The 23,267-nt window shown below is 38.0% G+C and overlaps 1 protein-coding gene across 2 annotated transcripts in view; it reads right to left on the reverse strand.

Annotated features, from left to right (window-relative positions):
• ZFPM2 (zinc finger protein, FOG family member 2) overlaps positions 1-23,267 on the reverse strand; it is a 502,740-nt gene that overhangs the window by 168,479 nt on the left and 310,994 nt on the right. For both annotated transcript variants that reach the window (XM_043880290.1, XM_043880291.1), the window contains exon 5: positions 4,681-4,792. In XM_043880290.1, the coding sequence (XP_043736225.1) occupies positions 4,681-4,792 (112 nt within the window). The remainder of the gene's footprint in view (positions 1-4,680; positions 4,793-23,267) is intronic.

Here is a 23,267-nt window from a genome sequence, read left to right on the forward strand (position 1 = left end):
TAGTCTATCTTACATGCCATAAGAAAAATATTATCAAAAATTTCAGAGTCAAGGCATTTAAAAGTACAACATATATGTATCTTACATTCTATTTGTATTAATCAATAGGTACTAATATACTTTTAGATAGCCAGAGCCAATGAAGGTGACTTTGGCACGGAATTCATAAGTATTGTGGTGCTTAGCTAGAAAACAAAATAAGGCAATGTAATTTGATGTTAGTGAGAGCTGATCTTCAGTGAGAGCTCTTTAGACATGAGGAGTAATGTGTTGCATGTGGGTGCATGGATGTTAGCCTATCAAGCGACCATTCTTTATTATATGGAAGTAGCACTTAGGTTTTCATTTGGGGAACTACTTCTCCTGTGTCTCATTGTGTCTCCTATGTCTCATTGGCTTATATACAAAACTACAGAGGATTGTAGTTTGAAAAGAAGAGTCACAGTGATTAACTGGTTCAAGGATTGTATGTGATGTACCTCAAACAAAATCCAGAAAAGCTCTATTTGCACGGGCATTGCTCTGCTTGTAGAATGTAAGTTTAGAGCTTCCCACCACTTGACAAGAACATTTCTGAGAATAAAACACACAAAAGAAAGATGAAGCAGAAGATAGAGACAGTCTGGGGACAAAGTCTGAACATCTGAATTAAACTGATCCTGAAGTTTAGAATATCCCTTGATTCTCAGTTATGTGAGCAGATGAATCCTCCTACCCTCAACATACACACACACGTGTGTGTGGTTTTTTGCATAAACCAATTTCATCTGGATTTCTATCATTTGTAAACAAAAGAGCCCCAACTGATAAGTAACATACATGTTACGAAAATGTCTCACATACTATAGATGTCCAAGTCAATATGTATCTATTAAATCTAAATCACCAATTTCTTTCAACTACAAAACTCTTTTGCTTAGGGTAGGCTTATCATACGCAGGGGCTCCCCTGGTGTCCCAAGGGTAAAGAATCTACCTGCAAGGCAGGAGACATGGATTTGATCCCTGGGTTGGAAAGATCCTCTGGAGAAGAAAATGGCAACCCACTCCAGTATTCTTGCCTGGAGAATCCCATGGACAGAGGAGTTGGTGGGCTACAGTTCATGGGGTTGCAAAGAATTGGACATGACTAAGTGACTGAAAGAGTTAGACTGTGAAGAAAGCTGAGCGCCAAAAAATTGATGCTTTTGAACTGTGGTATTGGAGAAGACTCTTGAGAGACCCTTGGACTGCAAGGAGATCCAACCAGTCCATCCTAAAGGAGATCAGTCCTGGGTGTTCATTGGAAGAACTGATGCTGAAGCTGAAACTCCAATACTTTGGCCACCTCATGGGAAGAGTTGACTCATTGAAAAAGACCCTGATGCTGGGAAGGATTAAGGGCAGGAGGAGAAGGGGATAACAGAGGATGAGATGGCTGGATGGGCATCACCGACTCGATGGACATGAGTTTGAGTAAACTCCAGGAGTTGGTGATGGACAGGGAGGCCTGGCATGCCGCGATTCATGGGGTCGCAAAGAGTCGGACATGACTGAACAACTGAACTGAACTGAAGTGACTGAACAACAAGAAGAATCATACCCACAGTCTGTGAAGACAGAAGGCCTCAGAGCCCAGGCAGTCCTGGTAGCAGTGATTCCTGGGGCCCTATTTTCCACGAGGTGAATGATCCCTAGTATAATCCTAGAATACTGAGGTATTCACAGGACTTTGAGTGAACTATCCCCTTCCTCCAAAGGCTATTTGATTACTAGCAATTAGCATCAGGCCTCTGAAGCCCGTCTAGGGGATCAGAGTAGAGTCTGCAGCAGAGTTTTCCCAAGTGGTGTCACCCAGAGCACTAATTCCAATGTTCCTAAGGATGTCCATAGAAAAAAAGTTTGTATATCATACAGTCAAATGAGTTACAAAGACTTTTGTTTTATTTCACTACAGGACTTCTCAGAGCATTAAGCCCAGCAGGCCTTGTGAGTTTTCAAGAAAGGCCAAAATAGGCAATATTTGACCTTTCCTTTAATCTTAGGGTTATGTGAAATGTACTTTGGAAAGTGCTATATTATAATACTCTGTGATTTCAGAGTATTATAGTACTCTGAAATGCCTAAGTAGTATAAGAGAATTTACTCAGCATGGAATAGTGTCAAGGGGAAAGGTAGAGTCATACAGTTCAGAGAGTATAGGATTTGGAATCATCAAAACCTGGATTCAAATTTGGATTCTCTGTTAGCTCTCCATGAACAGAGACAACCATGCTACTGCTCTAAGTCACTCACATCAGGTTGTGTAAAATGAGAAACATACTACCTATCTCATCCAGCTGTTTGAAACCTTAAAGCAGGGAGAACTTATTCTAATATGTATAACTCAGACCCTCAGTTAGACAGATATGTGTTTGCATCCCACTTTAAACACTTAGTAGAATATTCAGGAAATATATATTTGTAACTGAATCACTTTGCTCTACAGCAGAAATTAACACAACATTGTAAATCAAGGATACCACAAATTTTTTTGAAAAAGTAAAACAGAGATACAGCTACATGACCATGACAAATTACCTAAACTAGCCATGTCTCAAGTTCACTTTTTCCTCCAGTTCACTTTTTGTAAAATTGAGTAGGATGTTAATTACCTACTAGGAGGTATTAAATTACAATTAAATGAAATAATGCATATACAGTAGTTACTGCACTCCTTGTTATTTGAATTGCAAAACCAACTGGTCTTGTAAGTTGAATAATATCAAGTTACCTTTTGTAGGTTAAAAACTATTGTATATTAGGGATTCATATTGAGTAGATTGCAAAGGCAGGCAATAATAGCTAACTTTTTACAACTTTTTCTTTTTCTAAATATAAAATGACCATAAAATGAGGTGAAGAGAGCAATGAGGGAAGTGCATAGAATTTGGTATGGAAGTACCAAGGAGAGGATTGGGGGGTGCTTAATAAAGGGTAGCTGTTATTATCCATGTACAAACTGAGCACACACTAAAGTTGGGCTTTAGCCATGCTTTATGAGTTAATTAATAAGCTTCTGCAGATTACTCCCAATTGTTTATTGCCAGGAGGATTCAGGTATATCTAACTATAAAGCAAACACACAAATATGTTCAAATTAGAGTACTCCACTGAGCACAGAATTACAATTTTGTTATAGCTTTTCCCCTTATGTAACAATATAACAATCTTCTCTTCTAAAAGAATGCCTGATTTAAACATGTAATGAATTTGGATCATGGTAGAAGAACAACTACCCTCTTGGTTCCTCCATATTATATTGCCATCATAGAGATAAGACATTGTACAACAAAAATTTATTCCCAGACATTGATCCTATACTCCAAGCCATCGTTTCTGTGGTTTGCATTCTGAATGTGGACACTGGCAAGCTGGTTCACTGCAATATTGCTTTCCATTTTGATAGAACATAGTGACATATCCTGGGAAAATCTCACTTCCCTTCTAGCTAAAAGCTCCCACCAGCATACCACAGGTATTTGGGGTTAGAAAATAAGTGGGTATGGGACCAGCAATTACAGAAGGAAAAGGAATATAATCAGATCCTGGTGTGCAGATTGTTTTTTTAGCTTGCAAATTCCCTCTTTCCGGTGTTTCAACTTTCAAAGGCTTATGGTAGTTTAAAGGCAATCCTCTTATAAGTGTACAAATTGTAATGATTATAGGAACAAGTTGTAATTGTTTCTAGCAAGTTTTTAAGAGTCTTTGATGTTATGATTAGTGTTTTATATGTTAATATATTGATAGGGGTGCTTATTTGCTTGTTCCCTTGTATGCTTTCATAGTTTCTAGGTTCAATGTGCAAACACATCTTTGATCTCAGTAGGTCTATTTGGTTAAAAAAGAAAGCGAAAAGAAATTAAACATGAGAAGCACAAGGTTTTGCAATATTTACGAAGAAGCGAGATTAGGGATTTCACTCTCAAAGTACAGAACTTGGGCCCAGAACGTGAATATGGAGGAAAGCGCAGCCAACCACATCACAAGGCAAAGGGGCCTGAGTCTGGGGGAGCCGTCCCACGACGTGTGTCAGGGAGCGGCGGCTCCTTTGTAGCCTGGGCGTAGCTGTGTGACGCAGTCTAGGCTGAAGCCACACTGAGCAAATCAAAGGCAGAGCTCTGCAAGCCATCCCTTCCTCTCTCCTGCCCTTCAGAAATCACCATGGGGAGGAATTCTCAGACTTTGCAATGGCTTCCTTTTCAGCTCTGCTCTCATCCTGTGTGATTTCAAGAGACTGGCTGGAGTTCAGTGCTTTCCGGATCACGCACCTTGTCACCCTGACACGGACTGCTCCATTTCAAAAGGAATTTACTTTCTGATGGATAATGCCTCAGAGAGGAATCTGAGATCTCATCAGACCTGCTATCAATAAAAGTAACGGCGAGGAAGGTACTAGTCAAGACACTCAAATCCGTGAAGTGAATGTGCGTGGTGTGAAGTAAAGGCCTAACACCTTTTGTTTTATGCTGAACAGGGGAAAAAAAAAAAAAACAATCCGGTAGTCTTTGCTGAAAATACAGGTTAGGGAGATGCAGAAGGGAAAAAGGAAGAGAGAGGATCCCATTTTACTTTGTACTCCCCTCCCAGCTCATTTGGGGCTGTTTTGCAACGCTCAGGTTTCAATGCCTCCAAAGCGTGAGTGAGAGGCTCTTGCAGTTACCTTTGCTGTACACGATGCAGTTGTTTTTGTTGTCTTCCACTCCTTGCCAAGTCACATCCAACAGCCACTTGGGACCAGCAGTCAGCACCATCGGGACCTGAGCCTTTGTCTTCTGTAGAAAGAATGATAACAAACAGATGCCATTTGCTTTCGTTGATTACAAACTTGAATAATAACAGTACTAATCATTTTATTTCCCCAAATAACTAAATCTCCCAAACCATAATCCAAGTCCTTATTCCCCCGTCTCATGATATCTTTTTTAAGACGACAGAAGCTGTAAAGCTTTACTGCTTTCACTAATCTGAATGGTAGAATTATTATCAAGAATTTTTTTTTTTCCTAAATGATACTGGATCAGATCTCCAAGATTAGACAGATCTCTTGCGGCTCTGAATTATAAAGAGAATGCAGATGACTTTCATTGCAAAGAGCAGTGTTTAGAAGTGAACTTTAGACACATTGTACTTTACTATCAACAGGATCTTACTATTTCCTGAAACAGACAGGAAAGAATTTAAAGAATCAGGATCCATTTCAAAGCTCTATCCTGAGCAACATTTATATTAAAGTAGGAATTTATTCTGAATGAGTAATGAAATCCACCGAGCACCCTTGTCTAAGTATGGATATGTAGCCTGACTGAAACTGAAATAATATTAATGCTAATGACTCACTATACACTGTCTCCAAAAAGACTATAAAAGAGGAATTGGAAATAAATTCAGATGCGGAGCAACTACAGCATGACAATTCCTTGCTCTGAGAAGCACAGAAGCAGGGAGACAAGTGCTCTAGTTCTAACAAAATATTTTCAGTGTACATTTTAAATATAAGGTTCATTATTTTAGGCTGTTTGGTACCCAAATTATTTGTCTTTATGTTAGCATAGCTGGAAATCAACCAGGGAGGAAATAAGTAAGTCTGAGCAAAACTGGTGTTTCCCGATGAGTCAGAGTGAACCGACATTCAGACGTTTATCATTCACCTACCCATGTTCTGTATATCAACTATCATAAAACCACAACACAGAGTACCATACAAGGGTCTCAAGGTAATTTTTGAACTAAATTTTCACCTAGATATGATCCTGCTGAAGACACCTCCTCCCGTTTGGGGATTTGCTAACGTGTCACATGCTATCACAAATTTCCCAAATTGGCATTAGTAAGTATTCACTTGAGGAGTTCTACATAATCTGGCCATTTCAAATCTCTCAGGAATCCGGAGACCTCACTTCACTGGCCAAATGACAACAATGATAGTGCAGATATTACAGATCTACTGATGCTGCAAAGACATATTAAAAACTATGCATCAAATCAATGCTAACTCATTTTTGACATATCAATTATATTGTAAAAGGTAAAACTACCATAAAATATTCTTAATGGAAAAATCAACTATGGTGGGCAAACAAAAATAAGTCTCAAAATATTTCAAATATTAAAACAGAGGAGGTGGTAAGCTGGATCAATCCTAAGAAATACTAGTATATTGATTTTTCAGAGTCAATTCAGTATGTTAGTCACTCAGTCATGTCCAACTCTTTGTGACCCCATGGACTGTAGCCTACCAGGATCTGTGGAATTCTCTAGTCAAGAATACTGGAGTGGGTTGCCATTCCCTTCTCCAGAGGATCTTCCAGACCCAGGGATTGAACCTGGGTCTCCTGTATTACAGGAAGATTCTTAACGATCTGAGCCACCAGGGAAGCCCTTTTATAGCCATACTTTAATTCATTTTGAATTCTTTAATTTTCAACTATCTATCTCAATATTTGGAAAGTAAAACCATGTAAAACAGTTATCTGAAAGCCCCATGGGAAGAAAGTAATTTTATATTACACTTTTTAAAACAATCTAGGCAAAGGGTTATCAAGTTATCCCTCTGGCTATTAGTCTAAGTGATGATCTTGTTTTTCCATTTTCAAAATATAATTTGAGAATAAGTAAGCTCCTTGAAGGGTTTTCCTGGCAGCTCCACTGGTAAAGAATCTGCCTGCAATGCAGGAGACTCCGGTTCTATTCCTGGGACTGGAAGATCTGCTGGAGAAGGAATAGGCTACCCACTCCAGTATTCTGGGTCTTCCGTGGTGGCTCAGCTGGTAAAGAATCTTCCTGCAATGCTGGAGACCTGGATTAAGTCCCTGGGTTGGGAAGATCCCCTGGAGAAGGGAATGGCTACCCACTCCAGCATTCTGGCCTGGAGAATTCTATGGACTGTATAGTCCATGGGGTAGCAAAGAGTCGGACACAACAAAGTAACTCTTTTTTCAAGCTTCTTCAACCTGAAATGATAGGGACTGACAGGCAATTAAATAATAGGTCTAAACTGTGTATATTTCAGCTCCTTGTACTTCTAGAGAAGCAGCAAAGTCTATAGATCAGGGTCAGCAGGTCTCCAAATCATAAGCAGAACTAATCACAAGAGAGACTCCACCATTTCCCTAAACCTGCCCATGGGGGATTTAGTGGTGTTATCTGTAACACCTTCTCTCTTCTGATCTTAAATAACAGACTTCAACAACAGGCACTTGGTTCATTTCTATTGTAGTCTCTTATTCCATGAGAAAGGCATGCATTTTAAATGATTTAATCTTTATATGCCATAGTTCTTAAAGCCACATGCATTTTGACACAGTAAATCAGCTTTTACAATTTTCCATCAGTTCAGTTCAGTCGCTCAGATAATATGAACACTACATATTGATCACAAATTCTTGAGGGGACCTTTTGCTGTAAAGTAGATCAACTGATCTGCCAATATCACAGTCTCTCATGCATTTCACAGAGGAACCTACTGATCCAGTCTTATGCTTGGTTCTAGGAACAGCAGCAGGGCTTTTTCGGTGAAGGATACAGGTGCATTAAAACAAGTTTACTATAAGACAGTAAGTATCAGGTAGGGGCGCAAAGTCATGTGTAAACTGTTGGGGTCAGTGAAGGGCAAGCATCCTGTCCTGTGGGTTCTGGGGACAGGATCTTGAAGGACTGTGCTCACGCTCAGTCATGCCCAGATCTTTGCAACCTCATGGACCATAGCCCACCAGGCTCCTCTGAGCAAGAATGCTGGAGTGGGTTGCCGTTTTCTACTCCAGGGGATCTCCCTGACCCAGGGACCAAACCTGTGTCTCCTGTATTGCACGTGAATTCTTTATCGCTAAGCCACCAGGGAAGTTCCCTCTTGAAGGGCCGATAGGAAGAATTTGCATTTGCTGGTAATGGCCCTGGACAAAGTCTGAGCAGCATATAAGAGTGGTATGTACAGGAAATAGTGACTAGTTCTGGGATTCTTTGGTTTCAGTTCTTATATAAAGTCTTCATAGCTGCTCTTCCTATACAGAAAGCACTAGGGAACAGCTGGGGTTTCCCCGGTAGCACAGTGGTGAATAACCCACCTGCCAACGCAGGAGACACAAGAGGTGTGGATTCAGTCCCCGGGTCGGGAAGATCCCCTGGAGTAGGGAATGGCAACCCACTCCATTATTCTTGCCTGGGAAAATCCATGGACAGAGGAGCCTGGCGGGCTACAGTCCTTGGGTCGTAAAGAGTTGGACACGACTAAGCAGACACTACACAGGAAATAGTTCCCTGCCATCACTGGAATCATCATTGATACTATTATTATCACTATTGATAAGTCGAAGAACCACAACAGCATATGCGTCTGGAAAAGCAGGTTAGAAATAGATCTTGAAGGACCGTTTCATATCAAGCAAAGCTTTTTTTTTGTGCCTAAACCTCGGAGCAGAAGGAAAATGGTAAAGATGTTTTAAGCAGGAAGAATAAGGTTACTACTGTTGCTGCTACTTGGGTGAAATCTCCTACTTACAGTCTTCACATACATTTTCAGATAAAGATATTTCGCCTCAAAGGTTAAATAATTTCCTTTAGGTTGAAGAGGAAGCCCATATTTATATTTAGCTCTGTTTCCAAACACTACTGCTCCTAGGGTGACCAACTTCTGGATTTTCCTAAGACTGAAGGGTTTCCCAGGATGCTGAACATTTAGTGCAAGTCCTGGGCAAACTCAGATGGACTGTCCATCCCTGCAGCTCCTACTCCAAAACAGTATCAGTGGTTCACATCCACGAAACACTTGCTAAATACTTCTCCTGAATTATCTTATTTGATTTTTGCAACTCCGGCAGTTAGGTATTTACATTTTCTCCACTTTTTTTTTCTACATAAGCAAATTAAGATTTAGAGGATTTGATTTTGTGGCACAAATACATATAGTTATGTGATATCTATTGTTAATGGTAAGTTAGGCATTGTATCTTTTAAAATGTTGGCAAACCTTTATTATGCCTGGGCTCAGGAAGAAGCTGACTTTTCAAGAAACTGAATTCAAAGGAAAACAATTTCTTTGACTCCAAATCAATAAGGCAAAAGCAAAAATGCAGCAAAGAAACACTGTGAAAGCTGTACTCAAGCTGTAAAGTATAAGTAGATAAAAAACATCTCAAGGGACCAGTTATTACAGTTTTGAGGAGGTAAGTCAATTTCTTTCTGAAGAAGTCAACTTTTGTAGAGATTGACTGCCTCCAAAGAAGATTACCAAGTGTGAGAAGGAAGGTGTTAGTCAGGATTATATGAAATCTACACTCTAGCAAAATCCATGAATAGAAAATAACAATAATATCCACATTGATCATTAGGTTTACTTTCCCGTATCTCTATCATAAGGATTCATACAAGTCTAGAACGTTAAGGGCCAGAATCAACTTTAAAATTCAGTGAGTTTAATTCCATAATTTCACAAATGAATAAAGTGAAACCAAAATGTTTATCTAGCATCCAAAGAGGTAGGATACAATTGATACAACATGTTGGCAAAAGAGAATGGATGTAAAATGTATGGTAGGGCCCCAAACATGAACACCCTAATCTCTTGAAACATGTGAATATGTCATTTTACTTGGCAAAATAGATTTTAAGGATATGTTTAAGACTTAGAGTTATGATGTGGTGACAGGACCCCAGATTACCCACACGGACCCAATCTAAACACGAGTTTCTAAAAGTAGAAGGGGAAGGTAAAACAGTAGTCAAAGAAATTTGACATGAAAAGGGTTCCACCTGCCTCTCGCCCTTTGAAGATGGCACACCACAGCCATGAACTGCATGTGTTGGGGTCTAGAAACTGGGAACGGGCCTCAACTGAAGGAAGGGAGAAAAAGAGGGATTTCAGTTCTGTGACTTTAGGGAACTAAATCTGCCAACAACCTCAATGAGCCGGAAATAGATTCTTCCCTAGAACCTCTAGAAAGGAATGCATCCTGTTGACAAATTGGTTTTAGTTTGGTGATAACCCTACTGGACTTCTGATGTATGCATGCCTGCTAAGCGCTTCAGTCATGTCTGACTCTTGGACTACAGCCAAAACTGTGCAACCCAGTGGACTGTGGCCCGTCAGGCTCCTCTGTCCACGGGGTTTTCCAGGTGGGTTGTCATTTCCTTCTTCAGGAGAATCTTCCCGACCCAGGGATCAAACCCATGCCTCTATGTTTCCTGCAATGGCAGGTTGGTTCTTTAGCATTTGCACTATCTGGGTAGAACTTTAATATAATACCTGTGTGTTTTAAGTCACCAAGTTTTTGACTATGTGTCTTGGCAGCAAAAGAAAACTAATAGAAAAAACATTCAAATGTACTGACTTACAGTTTAAAAAAGAATTTCCTTATCAAATGTACTCAAAAGTATGAAAGAACTCTCCCTTAGTTGGAAAAACACCAAATATTCATTGTTATTCCACAAGCATCAGATATATTTAATATTTTTCCCTTAAAGTATGAAGAATACAGTGGTAACCACCAATTTTTGTTTTTGTAACTGGGTATCTAAAACATTTTATGATTCACTATTAACTTTATAGTTGACATGTGATAGAAAGGACAAGACTGTCCTTGGATTGGGATGATCTAGGCTGGAATCCTGATACGACTATTGGCAGACTCTGGGACCGGAAAATCAGTTAACATGCTGAACTTCAGGATAAGTATCTGTAAAATGGGGATAACGATTTCCACCTCAAAAGTTGTCTTATCAAGCGACCAGCATGGTGCTTTGTATACCACACGTACAGCACAGACTTGTACCGACTACCTACATGAATAAAGGAATTAAAATGTGCGAAGAGTATTTCCAGAATCCCTATTTCTCAGGCACTGGTAATGTTTACAGGGATTAGGATAGAAGTCAAGACAAAAGCTACGATCAATTTAAAGACGATGGTAGTCACTACTGCTATTGATTAATTATTTCCACCTCTCTATTTCACAGGGCTCTTTTAAAGTTAGGTATGGGAATACATGACTTCACTCCACCAATAAAATTGAGTCAGCAGTGATTCATGTCACTTTCACAAAGAAGCTATAAGACCAATGGACTCACCATCATGCCTTGCCTCTGTTGAAGTGACTGTCAAGCATGTAAAGAAGGAAGACTCCTAACAACAGAGGCTACGTAATATGAGAAAGAAACTTCAAAAAAATTTATTTGGCCCTGCGAGCTCTTAGTTGTGGCACCAGGATCCTCCTTGCGGTACACAGGATCTAATTCTGAGGGGCGGTTGAATCTGGGTCCCCTGCATTGGGAGCACAGAGTCTGAACCACTGGACCAAAAGGAAAGTCCCAGGAAACTTTATTCATGCAAAAACAAACAAACAAACACCTATTGCAATATTAGGGTTGCTTACAACCTCAGCAAAACCTAACTCATCCTCATTTATATACAGGTTTTCTTCTTTTTTTTTTTTCTGTATTGAAACAACCCATGGGGTTTTACAGGTTACAGTTTGTACTTTATATCCAGGCAGTCTCTTTTGGTAAGCAATTTAAGATATAATGGAAACCTGAATTTCAGTTAAGCTGGAATGTTTTAAAAAGAAAAAGAAATAGTGTGTTCTTTTGAGGCTCTGCTTTGTAAGTTTAAGAAAATTTTGCACTCCGAGACACTGTTTGAACCCAGAGTTTCATACTTAGACAGTCTACAACTAGACAAACTTGACAAGGACAAAATGGGTCAAAAGTGTCATTTCTTAGGAATAATTAGAATCATCTAATGTGGATAAAAGAGGTCAAACTAGCATCCACTTCTCACTAACCTTTGGAGTTACTGGACCGACAAAGGAGGTAGCCTTCAATAAATGTTTATACTCAAGCCAAAAGGTTAATGGAGATAAAAGTAGGCAGCCCAAAGGTAAAGAATAGAGGATAATTCTAACCTAAGAAACTGGTGACATAATGCTGTCTTAGGGATTCCAAATTTTGCTGAAAATAATTGCTGAAGATTTCCAAACTCAGGCTTACAAAGAGCTAGAAGTCTTAGGAAAATTTGACCCGTGAGAAGAGACTGACATTACAGTCTTAAAAAACAATAACAACAACCCAGAAGTGGCATTTGATGGAAAATTTGGCCTCCACTGACTTTAGCTGGGAAATATAAAAAAAATCTCACTAGAAAATCTCAAACTATTGCCATGAGATACACTTTTATGCTGCTGAAAATTTTCCTGATGTGTTATTTCCATAATTTGGTAATAGGTGAAAAGCACTGGGCCTGTTTGACAACATCCATAGCTATTTTAACAATTCATGGCTGTTTCTATTCTCTCAGCTTTAAAAACATATTTGATATTAGGTATTGGAGAATTTCCAAATTATTGTAGGCATTAGATACATATAACTGGTACCAGAAGAACACACATACATATATATACACACACAGACATATATATTCCTAACCCTTAGGAATGAGATGTCCCCACCACCGCCAATCTCTCCCAGTTGAATTACTCTCTACATCTAAATGAAAAAAAAAAAAAAAGATACTGCATGTGATTTGACCTTGTACTACCACAGGGAAAATTTTACACAGTAAAAGTTTTGGTTAATGTATCCAAGCAGTTCTCCACACTGGAATTAAATTCAAATTCAATCTGACAGTCATGAAAACTGTATCCCTCTCCTTTTAACTGTGTGAAGTCTCTGGCGGCAGTGAACTAAAAATTCCCTTCACCAACAGCCTAGTCTATAGAGGCATAATAACTTAAAATCTTGGACTACCTGGAGTGGGGAGAAATGTCAAGTGATAACTGAAAGCCCTGCACAATTGTATTCTCAGGAATTCTGGTCATGGTATACAGCCTCAACATTACTGATTTGACTAGAACTATAAAACTTTAGTGTGACGATTTCCACCTAATAAACTGCTTTTTACTAAATATCCCTTAAAAAGTTATACAGGACACCTCATGAATGTTTGAACTTGATGCTACTGAGGTAAACAATTTTTTTTTTCTTTCAGAAAATAAGAGTATCACTTTAAACTACACAAACGGGATCATAGTACTTCATGTGGTCCCAAAAGGTCAAGTTATTTGCATGACAATATAGAAACAGCTTCTCAGCTGTAACACCTGAATATTCTTCATGGCCAGTTAATGCCAGACACCAGTCAACATAACTAAGGGTGCCATGCTCTGTGCTTAGTCGCTCAGTCATGTCCAACTCTCTGGACTTGGGCCCACCAGGCTCCTCTGTCCATGGGGATTTGCCAGGCAAAGAATACTGGAGTGGGTTGCCATGCCCTCCTCCAGGGGATCTTGCCAACCCAGGGATCTGGGCATCCATTAAAATCATGTATTTCCATTAAAAATAGAATGATAGGTTTAAAATATAATAAAATGGTCACTGTGCTATTGATACATTGGGATGTCCCTTGAGTGAGAAAAGCAGTATTCCTTTGTGTGTGTGTGTGTGTGTGTGTGTGTGTGTGTGTGTGTGGTATAGAAACAGATTTAGACAAGTAAGTTTGAGAATTTTCAAACTCATACCAAGAATCTCACTTACAGTCATGGCTTAAGAAACAAGAAAATAACTTAGTAAAATATTATCCCATTTCCATTGCTTGAGAAAAAAATGCTAGTCACATTTTCAAACTGAAGTTCAAAAAAATTAAGAATATTTTAAAATTACAAAATACATGAAAAGTCTAAAAGGGAAGGACATCAGTATTGTGCCATAATAAGAATCACAACACCATATACCATTAGGCACAGAATAGATTTATGAATGGAAACCCCAGGAAGTTTCATTAGAATACTGTTTTTCTTGAGCACATTTCTACAAAATATCATTTAAGGATGGCATGAGAGTGAAATTCCAGAGAACTTCAGCTAACAAATGTCTCCAAGTTCACTGTGGTATGTGGGATCGCAAACATGATAAAAGACTTTTCAAAAACAAAATGAGTGTGAAATAAAATGATAGAATTCTTGGCTACTATATACATACTCCTTATGTCAAAGACAGTTTTATCTCTATGAACCCAGAATTTAAATAATCATTATCTCTGAGGTATATTTGCTTTTAGTTCTCAAAATGGCTGAACACATTATCTCAATATGAGTCACTGCTTAAATATAGAAATCTTACTATAAGAAATAATGATCTTTTAAGAAAGGGAACACAAATAGTTCCATATATACAGATCATTAAAACAATCTCTTAACTTCCAAATAAAAAGAATCATTTTGTGACATTTAGAACAATAATATAAAATCATTGTTTAAGAGTACTCATACTAAAGGTACAGATACTTCATTTTTCAAATGGGAAGAGTCTTTAAATGAGTAATAAACATCTAAGTTATCCAGATATTTATTATACTTTCATTTTCAAAAAAGAATAGACTCATTTCTCTTTCCCTTTTGCCAACTTCACTCCCACAGTCTCATCTGTTCTCCACATACATTTGGCTCCAAAGAGGAACTACTCCCTCCAAACTGGCAGCCATTAACTTCAACCTTTTATTTTATACGGCTCTGAAAGTCACAGAGTGTTTAAGGAGTGTTGTTTTGCTCCTGGCAGAATTTCTGGGCTTGCACTTAGTGCAATGTGCAGAAGAGTGTCAGCGCAGAAACCTCGGGAAGGGAAAAGTAAGTTGCTTGAGGAGCCCTCCTCACTCGAGGCTGTCAGAGAAACCTGGGCTCAGGGATCTGAGAGCAGTGGTCCCGGCTGGGTGACCTGAGGCCAATCACTTAACCTCTGCAGTCTCATCCTTCTCCACTGTAAGATGATCTCATAGGTCCTTACAGCTTGACAATAATGTCATTGTAAGCTTCCCATTATAGAATTTTTGTCAAGTCCAAACGCAAATCTCGAGTGTGAAGGAGACAATAAATATGAAAATTCAACATGCTGGGTTTATACTGAAGGAAACGCTACTATTTTTATGGGTGAAGCAATAAACGAAGCGATTCTAATTTGCTTTACTTGGGTATTTTAATACCAAAGAAAATGGTGGGGTCAGAGAAAGTGGTGTGGTGGAAATAAAAATGTTTGTATAAAGACTCTAGAGAGCAGGAAATAGATCCACAGACAGAGTCAACTGTCGATGGCCCATTTACATTAGAAGGTGGTAAATTCTATTCAGTAGTGTCTTTGTGAGAAGTACCCCAAAGGCATTCTGTGGAAGAGAGAGAAAGCTCTATTCTACACAAAGTCATGCTTAGATATTAATCCACTGCAATCTTCCGGCCACCTTTTAGATTGTCTCCTTGTTACTACTGTTTTAGACAATCACAAGGCAAAAACAAACAAACAAACCCAAAGCATTTTTGATACTAATAATACATTAAAAAATTAAAAACAAATATAAAGGTTTCTTTCTTTTCTAGTTACATGTTGTTTTCATGATTGGAACCCTTATTTTCCTCTATGACCTAAATTATTAAGAACTCACCTACGTTTTTAACTTAAAATATATTATACCTGATACTCGAGATTTGAAAGTCATGGCAAGAGTCTATAGCAAGCCTGGAAGAATAGGATCGAGGAACATTTCCCATTCCAAAGAGAAAAAAATGATGAAATTGTTGAACTATATACTAAGTGCTGTGATAAATATAGTACCCTTTGGGAAGGCAGAGTTTTATGATACAAGTTATTGAAAGTAGGGTGCAAATAATTAAAAGCTTGGCAAACTAGTTGGCAGAAGTGTGAAGGTGCTACTGAGTCAAATCGAACAAAGCTTATCTAATCTGTGAGACTCTTTAATAACGCAAATATTGTAAATACATTAAGTAAGACTGACGGTGAGAGTGATTTTCATTTTTTTTTTTCAAATCAACTGATACAGAAGAACTATACTACTTCACTTTCAGAGAATAAGTCAAGTGCTCACCAGTAGGGGCTGGCCCTGTCTTCTAGAATCAGTGCCTTGCTTTCCATGGGGGACAAAGGAGAAAGGAAGTCTAACCAATGAAACAGATTTAGCTGTAACTACATGCTTCCAACCCAGGGGACCTTTGTTCAGTATGGAAGTCAATCTGGACACATTTCTCAAACCATGGTCTGTATAAAACGAGTCAAAATATGAATAAAAGAATCAATGTGTATATTTTGAGTAAAATACCAGGATTTAGTTGTGTGTGAATGATATTACATCTTGCAACAGTTTGGCTTACATTGTTCAGATATGTTTTTTTTGCCACATTAATGACATAACCTTATGTATAAACTCATTCCAATTATTAATAATTGATCAGTATTTAAAACAATCTCAATGTACTATTTCTATTTTGAGAAACTTATTTAGGTTATTCTGCTTTTAAAATAATCACTTTATTAGAAATTAAGTATATTCATTATTCATTCAATAAACGAAACTAGATAAACTAGATTGAAATTAGATATTCAATTAAATATCTACTATACAGAAAATGCTCAGAGTAGAGAGATATGAGTTTCGTTTCCTCTGCTGCTGCTAAGTTGCTTCAGTTGTGTCCGACTCTGTGAGACCCCATAGACGGCAGCCCACCAGGCTCCCCCATCCTTGGGATTCCCCAGGCAAGAACACTGGAGTGGGTTGCCATTTCCTTCTCCAATTCGTTTCCTCTAGATGCTCACAATGCATCAATACTAAAAATATCTAAATGATATACACATAGATTATTTAAATCAATCTTAATAATCAAGCTTATTATATTTTAAGTGTATGTCTCACACATTTGAAAACTGCAATGCATATCTGATGGTCAATGACCAAACGAAAGCATAGCAATAGATGAAAAGTAGTTAATACACACATATTAAGGGATCCTCATGAGAATTAGGATTATACTTCAGAGTTTAAAACACTAAAGCTTTCTCCTATATGGGTGGAAAGTCTATCAAATATGCCTTACATTTTTATTAAACATTGTACCTAAAATGTAATCATAAAGACTTTTTATATACATATTTAGGATTAAGCCATGCACTTCTACTTTTATCAAACATTTTGATATATACTATATAGTTTACTATACAAACAATTATTATTACTGCTAAATGAAGTATATCATAAACATATATGAAAAATATATTGAAGACCATTTCAAAACCTGAAATATTTGGGGGCATAGTAGCCAAGATAAATTATTTATGTATTATTTTAAGTGTATACTCATTAACTGGCTTATCACACTTAAGAGATGGCTTAAAAACCTGTACTATGATGTCAGCTGACTGAGTTCAAACTGCATTTAGAAGAGCGTTACGACCCTGGGCAGGTTATTTAACTCCTGTGTCTCGGTTTCTTCATCTCTAAAATAAGTATAATCAAAGTATTTATGTTGTAGGATTATTTTGAAGATAAGATGAGTTAATGTATAAAAAACGTGTTAGTCACTCACTCATGTCTCTTTGTGACCCTATGGACTGTAGCCCACCAGGATCTGCTGTCCATGAAATTCTCCAGGCAAGAATACTGGAGTGGGTTGCCATTCCCTTCTCCAGGAGATCTTCCTGACCCAAGGATCAAACCCAGGTCTCCCGCATTGAAGGCTGATTCTATTCCTTCTGAACCACCAGCAGTACAGGCATGTTATTTATTCTATGCGAGAGTTTGCCTAATGTTTCTAATATTGCTAAAGAAATATGTTTCCACAGAAATACAGAATTCCCAGTAAAACAAGAATTTTGGCTGGATGGAAAAGTGACACATTGCCCTAATATATGATATACTATATTTCACTAGGCATTAACTATGTGCTAAAATTCTAGGTATTACATTAATTTATAAAATAACTTTTCACAACCATTTTATGAGAAAGATATAATTATGCCCATTTTGTAGAAGCAAAAACTGAGACTCTAAAATGTTAAACAACTTTTTCAATTTCACATGGTTCAAAATAGCTTTAATCATAAACTGCCTTCTATTTTCCCCTTAGCAAATCGGTAAGAAACTAAATTCTTTCCATGTTATTAAAGCAATAAGAATCTTCTCAGGAATTGTGTTAAATATCAATTCTTCATATCCATGAAAACTAGCTAAAATGATCTTCCATGAGCCAGTGGTTAGCAGTTTCTGTTTTACATTATGCATGATTCCTAGCTGCACTTTGTATAAGCTAATTGCATGGTGCCTCATTAATAATCTTCAGGGGTTTTTGAGCTGTGAAATTTATAGCTCTGTAGTGAATTATTTCTCACATTTGCACAGTTTGGGGTCTTGAAAGTCTAGTTGAGATACTAAATACCAATAGCAGGCATTGAGTAGGTATACAGGGAATAGAATTTAACATAGTCTAGTTAGGATGGAAAAAATACTGAAAAGCAGGTAATGTTTTCCAATGTTCTTAATTTTATGACTGCAGATATTTTTGTACCTGTAGAAATGATGACAGTTTAGAACGGATAAAAAATAGCCTCTATACAGGCCTCCAATCATAAGCAGAATTCGTGATGAGATCCAAGATGTCGTTAGCTAAAATTCACGCAGTTCATCATTGACTGGGCAAGAGCAAATGGAGAGCAGATGCTCTTGGTGCTCAGCTGGTCAAGAGACATAGTAGGGCCTCATCGCAATACTTAATGGTGAGGCATCAGCACGCTATCTGGGCTGCAAGAGATTACCGCCGTCCTTCATGCCTGGAAGGTCAGTTTTCCTCTTTAGAATCTTTCTCTTTGGATGCAGCGACTTAAGGAGTCTGAACAGCCTTGTGAAGTTGTGGCTCACTGATGGAGGATTCTCCACTTAAAGAATTATCTGAGTCTGAGTTTAGTTAGCATATTCCTCAGTTTAAATTGGTATTGCTCACAGGTAGAAGGGATCAAAACACAGAGCAGTTTTATCGGCTGGCAGAAGTTCAAGGTCAAACTGGAAAGTTAAAAAGAAGCCTCAGAAAAAATCACTGAGTGAAAATATTGTAGTAGTGGGAAAAGGGGTAGCTCTTTTGATTCAACGGGTCTGAAACCGAAGAATTTGCTTGTAATTCAAATATGATTTATGGCATACTTGCAACAATGTCCTTCCACAATGGGATGAGCACAATGAGGAAAAGAAGTAGAAGCTTCAGTTTGTATACTTATGAATTTAGCAGAGAGGCAGTTAACACAGTGCCGAAAAGCATGAACTCTAGAGTCAAATTGCTTAAATTTAAATCCAACCTTTGCTACTCATCTATGGTGTGATCTCGATCAAGTAGCTCCACTTCTCTGAGCATCAGTTTCCTTATCTGTGAAATGGGAATAATAATACCTCATGGGGCTGTTATGAAGATGAAATAAACTGATACATATAAATCATCTAGACTGGCACTTGACAAATACTAACTGTTCATTTCTAATTATTATGAACATTGATTTGAGAAAATGGGGGAAAATTTAAGAAACAGTTTAACATCTGTGAGAAGTCCTGGGTCTATTTAGCTTATTCTATCCAGACATCAACAGAATGATCAGTGTAGCAGAGATATAAATGTGTAAGAGATTTTACTACTTTGATGAATCTTTTTACATTTTATCCACTTAATAGATTGACTAGTGGGGAAATAACTACAGTACTTCTAGCACAATGAAAAGATTTTAATGCAACTCAATGTCAGTGGAGTAAAATCTTACCTCGCATGATGAAAAAGTCTACTTACTGGTTACAAAATAAGGTATTCTGTTTAAATTACCTACCTATAGATAATTTAATTTAATAAAAATTTAATTTAATAAAAAAAATACCTACCTAAATTTTCTACCTATAGTATTTAATAGAGCTTATGAGATCTCAAACTTTGCTTATAGGGCATTTGGGAAATGGTTTGAAAAAATTCTGGACATTGAGTTCCTGATTACACCATTCCTCTGTCTTGGGTTCTAAATTGGGAATCCTGAGTTAGTCCATATGCTGGAACAAAGTCTTAAATTCAAATATCATAATTTTAAGTACTAATCTGATTTTTAATATGCTATCTCATTTGTCATTTACAATCAAACCAAACGAACCAAACACAAAACAAAATCCCATATGACTACAAAGACCATGACCTTTTCCTTAGTAGTTTCTATTTCATGCTAGTTGCATAAATTTTTAAAAATGACCCAAGAATTCACTAAACTTAGGTTTTGATTTAAATTTGTCACTAAGTGCTTGGATTGATGTGAAATAAAGTGAAAGTCTCTCAGTTGTGTCCAACTCTTTGTGAACCCATGGGCTATAGCCTGCCATGCTTCTCTGTCCATGGAATTCTCCAGGCAAGAATACTGGAGTGGGTAGCCATTCCCTTTTCCAGAGCATCTTCCCAATTCAGGGATCAAACCCAGGTCTCCCACATTGCAGGTAGATTCTTTACCATCTGAGCCACCAGCGAAGCCCAAGAACACTGGAGTGGATAGCCCATCCCTTCTCCAGGGCATCTTCCCAACCCAGGAATCGAACCAGAGTCTCCTGCATTACAGGCGGATTCTTCACCAGCTGAGCAACAGGGATTACCTTAGTCAAAATACATCACCTACATGAGCCCTTCATTTGTAAAGAGAAAGATCAGGACACCTGAACTTGTAGGGCAGTTCTGGCTCTAGAATTTCATATACTCTGAACAGAAGAAAACATGAAACAGATTCATCTAGTGTTACTCAGCCCTTTAAAATCTATGCCCTCCTTTTTTGATGTTAAAAATACATTTATGATCTTCTTTAATATTTAGATATTTAAACAAGCATGGTGGTTATAAATACATCAAAGAGATGATGCATTCCCTAGGAAGGAAGATAGAATCCCTTCAACAAAAACACATACTTTCATGTGTACACTTTGATGAGGTTACTCTCCCATTACTTTGAGAATCACAAAACAACATCACTAATTCACACTGAAGTGGATTTTCCCTAATTCAACTCTGCAGAATTAAAGCTAAACTGTAAACTCAAATGGAGTTCGCACTGCCCTTTGACTTATGCAGAGCAAAATGCCTTAATTTACTGCTCTATCTTTCTTTTGAGACTGTACTCCCAGATAACACAACAGCTTGAGTATATACTTCCCTGTTATGATATCACTGACCAAGTTCCAGTTTCTGAAGACCAAGACTGTAAGAGTTTTTTTTTTAATTTTTTTTCTTTTTATCAAATTATGTTTGTTACTATCCTTCAGAGTGTTGGAAAAAGTATCCTTCCTATTATAGCCATTCAGTGAATACTTTGTAATCATTGTTGATAAAGGCACAACTTTCAAGATACACAGAGGGTTCCCAGGTGGCACAGTGGTAAAGAATCTGCCTGGCAATGCAGGAGATGCAATAGACATGGGTTCAATCCTTGGGTTGGGAAGATCCCCTAGAGTAGGAAAAGGCAACCAGCCCCAGTATTCTTGCCTTTAAAATTTAACGGATAGAGGAGTCTGGCTGGCTACAGCCCATGTGTTGCAAAGAGTTGAACAGGACTGAGTGACCAAGCACACACACCTAAAATACACACACCAGTTTTCTTTTGACTAGAATCATACTATTTATTTATTCTACCCCAGACAGAAGAAAGTTTGGTAGTTTTTCACTAGACCAGTTTAAACTACACTAAAGTAAACTCAATGATAAGGTCAGTTGATGGTAAAATCTCAAGCATGAGAGATGATATTATGTCTTTACTTATTACATATAATACTAAGTGTGGATTATAAATAAACTGCAGAATTAAAAAAATTTTTCCCATTTAATTACTGTGAATAGACTAAACATACAAAACCAAACCAAATTATCTTGTAGTTTTCCCATCTTTAAAGCAAAGATTTGGTGGGGGGCGGGGGGGGGGGCGGGGGTGGAGAGGGCAGGGAGTGAAACTAGTGATAAAAACGAAGGGTCCAGTGGGACCAGTGCATATAGAGTCTGCTTTCCAATAAGACTCAACAAACAGCTCTGATCAGAATCTAAGTGATGGGAAACAGCCTGTAGCTTCGAGATTAGCTGCTTCACACTATTTCTGAGTTAAGCCAACACAAGTAACATCATGAATGCATAATTATAATTATGCATTTGAGTATGCATAATGATCTTAAAATCGGTAAACAAAGAAAAGACATCAGAATTTCTCAGCTATTTTAGGTATACTGTTACAGAAGACAAAATATGACTCAGATTTTAAAGAGGGGTGACTTACTGGAACTTTGTAGCATGAAATTTGCAAACTTGAGGAAATTACTGATGAACCAGTATTTCTTCAAAAGTCCCTTTTAGGAAATTCCACATGAACAAGTTTAGTCAAAAAAATGCAACGTAATATTATAAACATATGAAGCAAACACTCAGGAATGCTCATATTTAAAATACCCAAGCTTAGAGACAGAAATAATAATAAGGTAACATTTTGAACTTCTGATATCATCTAATAAAATAATGCATGTCCCTGGAATTGTTTGGAAAATATAATGAACTGTGACTGAAAAGTGAAAGTGTTAGTTGTTTTAGTCGTGTCCAGCTCTTTGCAACTCATTCCTGCCAGGCTTCTCTGTCCGTGGAATTCTCCAGGCAAGAATACTGGAGTAGGTAGCCATTCCCTTCTCCAGGAGATATTCCCGACCTGGGGATCAAACCTGGGTCTCCTGCATTGCAGCAGGCAAAATTCTTTACTGTCTGAGCCAGCAGGGAAGCCCTATAAAGTGAAAGTGTTAGTCGCTCAGTCATGTGTGACTCTGTGATTCCATGGACTATAGCCCTCCAGGCTGTCCGTGGAATTCTCTAGGAAAGAATACTGGAGTCTGTAGCTATTCCATTCCTTCTCCAGGGGTTTTTCCTGACCCAGGAATAGAACCCAGGTCTCCTGAATTGCAAGCAGATTCTTTACCATCTGAGCAAACAGGGAAGCCTCAACTATGACTTTCTAACATAAAACAGATAGAAGAATTGAAAGAAGCAGTGGAGAGAACTAACCACAAGAGGGGAATTTTTTTTCCCCACAAAGATTGCTAGATTCCCCACACCTAACCACAACAGGGTCAGACCTGAATTTGTCCAGTTTTGATGTAAACACCTTTTCCTTTCAGCTTTCCAAAATGAAGATGCACCTTCACTTTAAGGGTAATATTCCTTCAACTTCAAAAGGCAGTTATGGCATGTATTAGCCTTCTATTTTTCAGGAGAAATTATTTGATATTCTGGAACCCTAATCTTTTCTCACGGTACTATTTTTACTGCTTTTCTCTGGAACTTGGCCAAGGTCTCCTCATTCCTCTTAACAGAGCCTTAAACTGAATACCCCGATCTGAACAAGGGTGTCGATAAACCTGGAAGCTAATGGGTCCTACGAGGACCTGGTTCATGCACAGGGTTA

Source organism: Cervus elaphus, chromosome 21, assembly GCF_910594005.1.
Source record: "Cervus elaphus chromosome 21, mCerEla1.1, whole genome shotgun sequence".
NCBI lineage: Eukaryota > Metazoa > Chordata > Mammalia > Artiodactyla > Cervidae > Cervus > Cervus elaphus.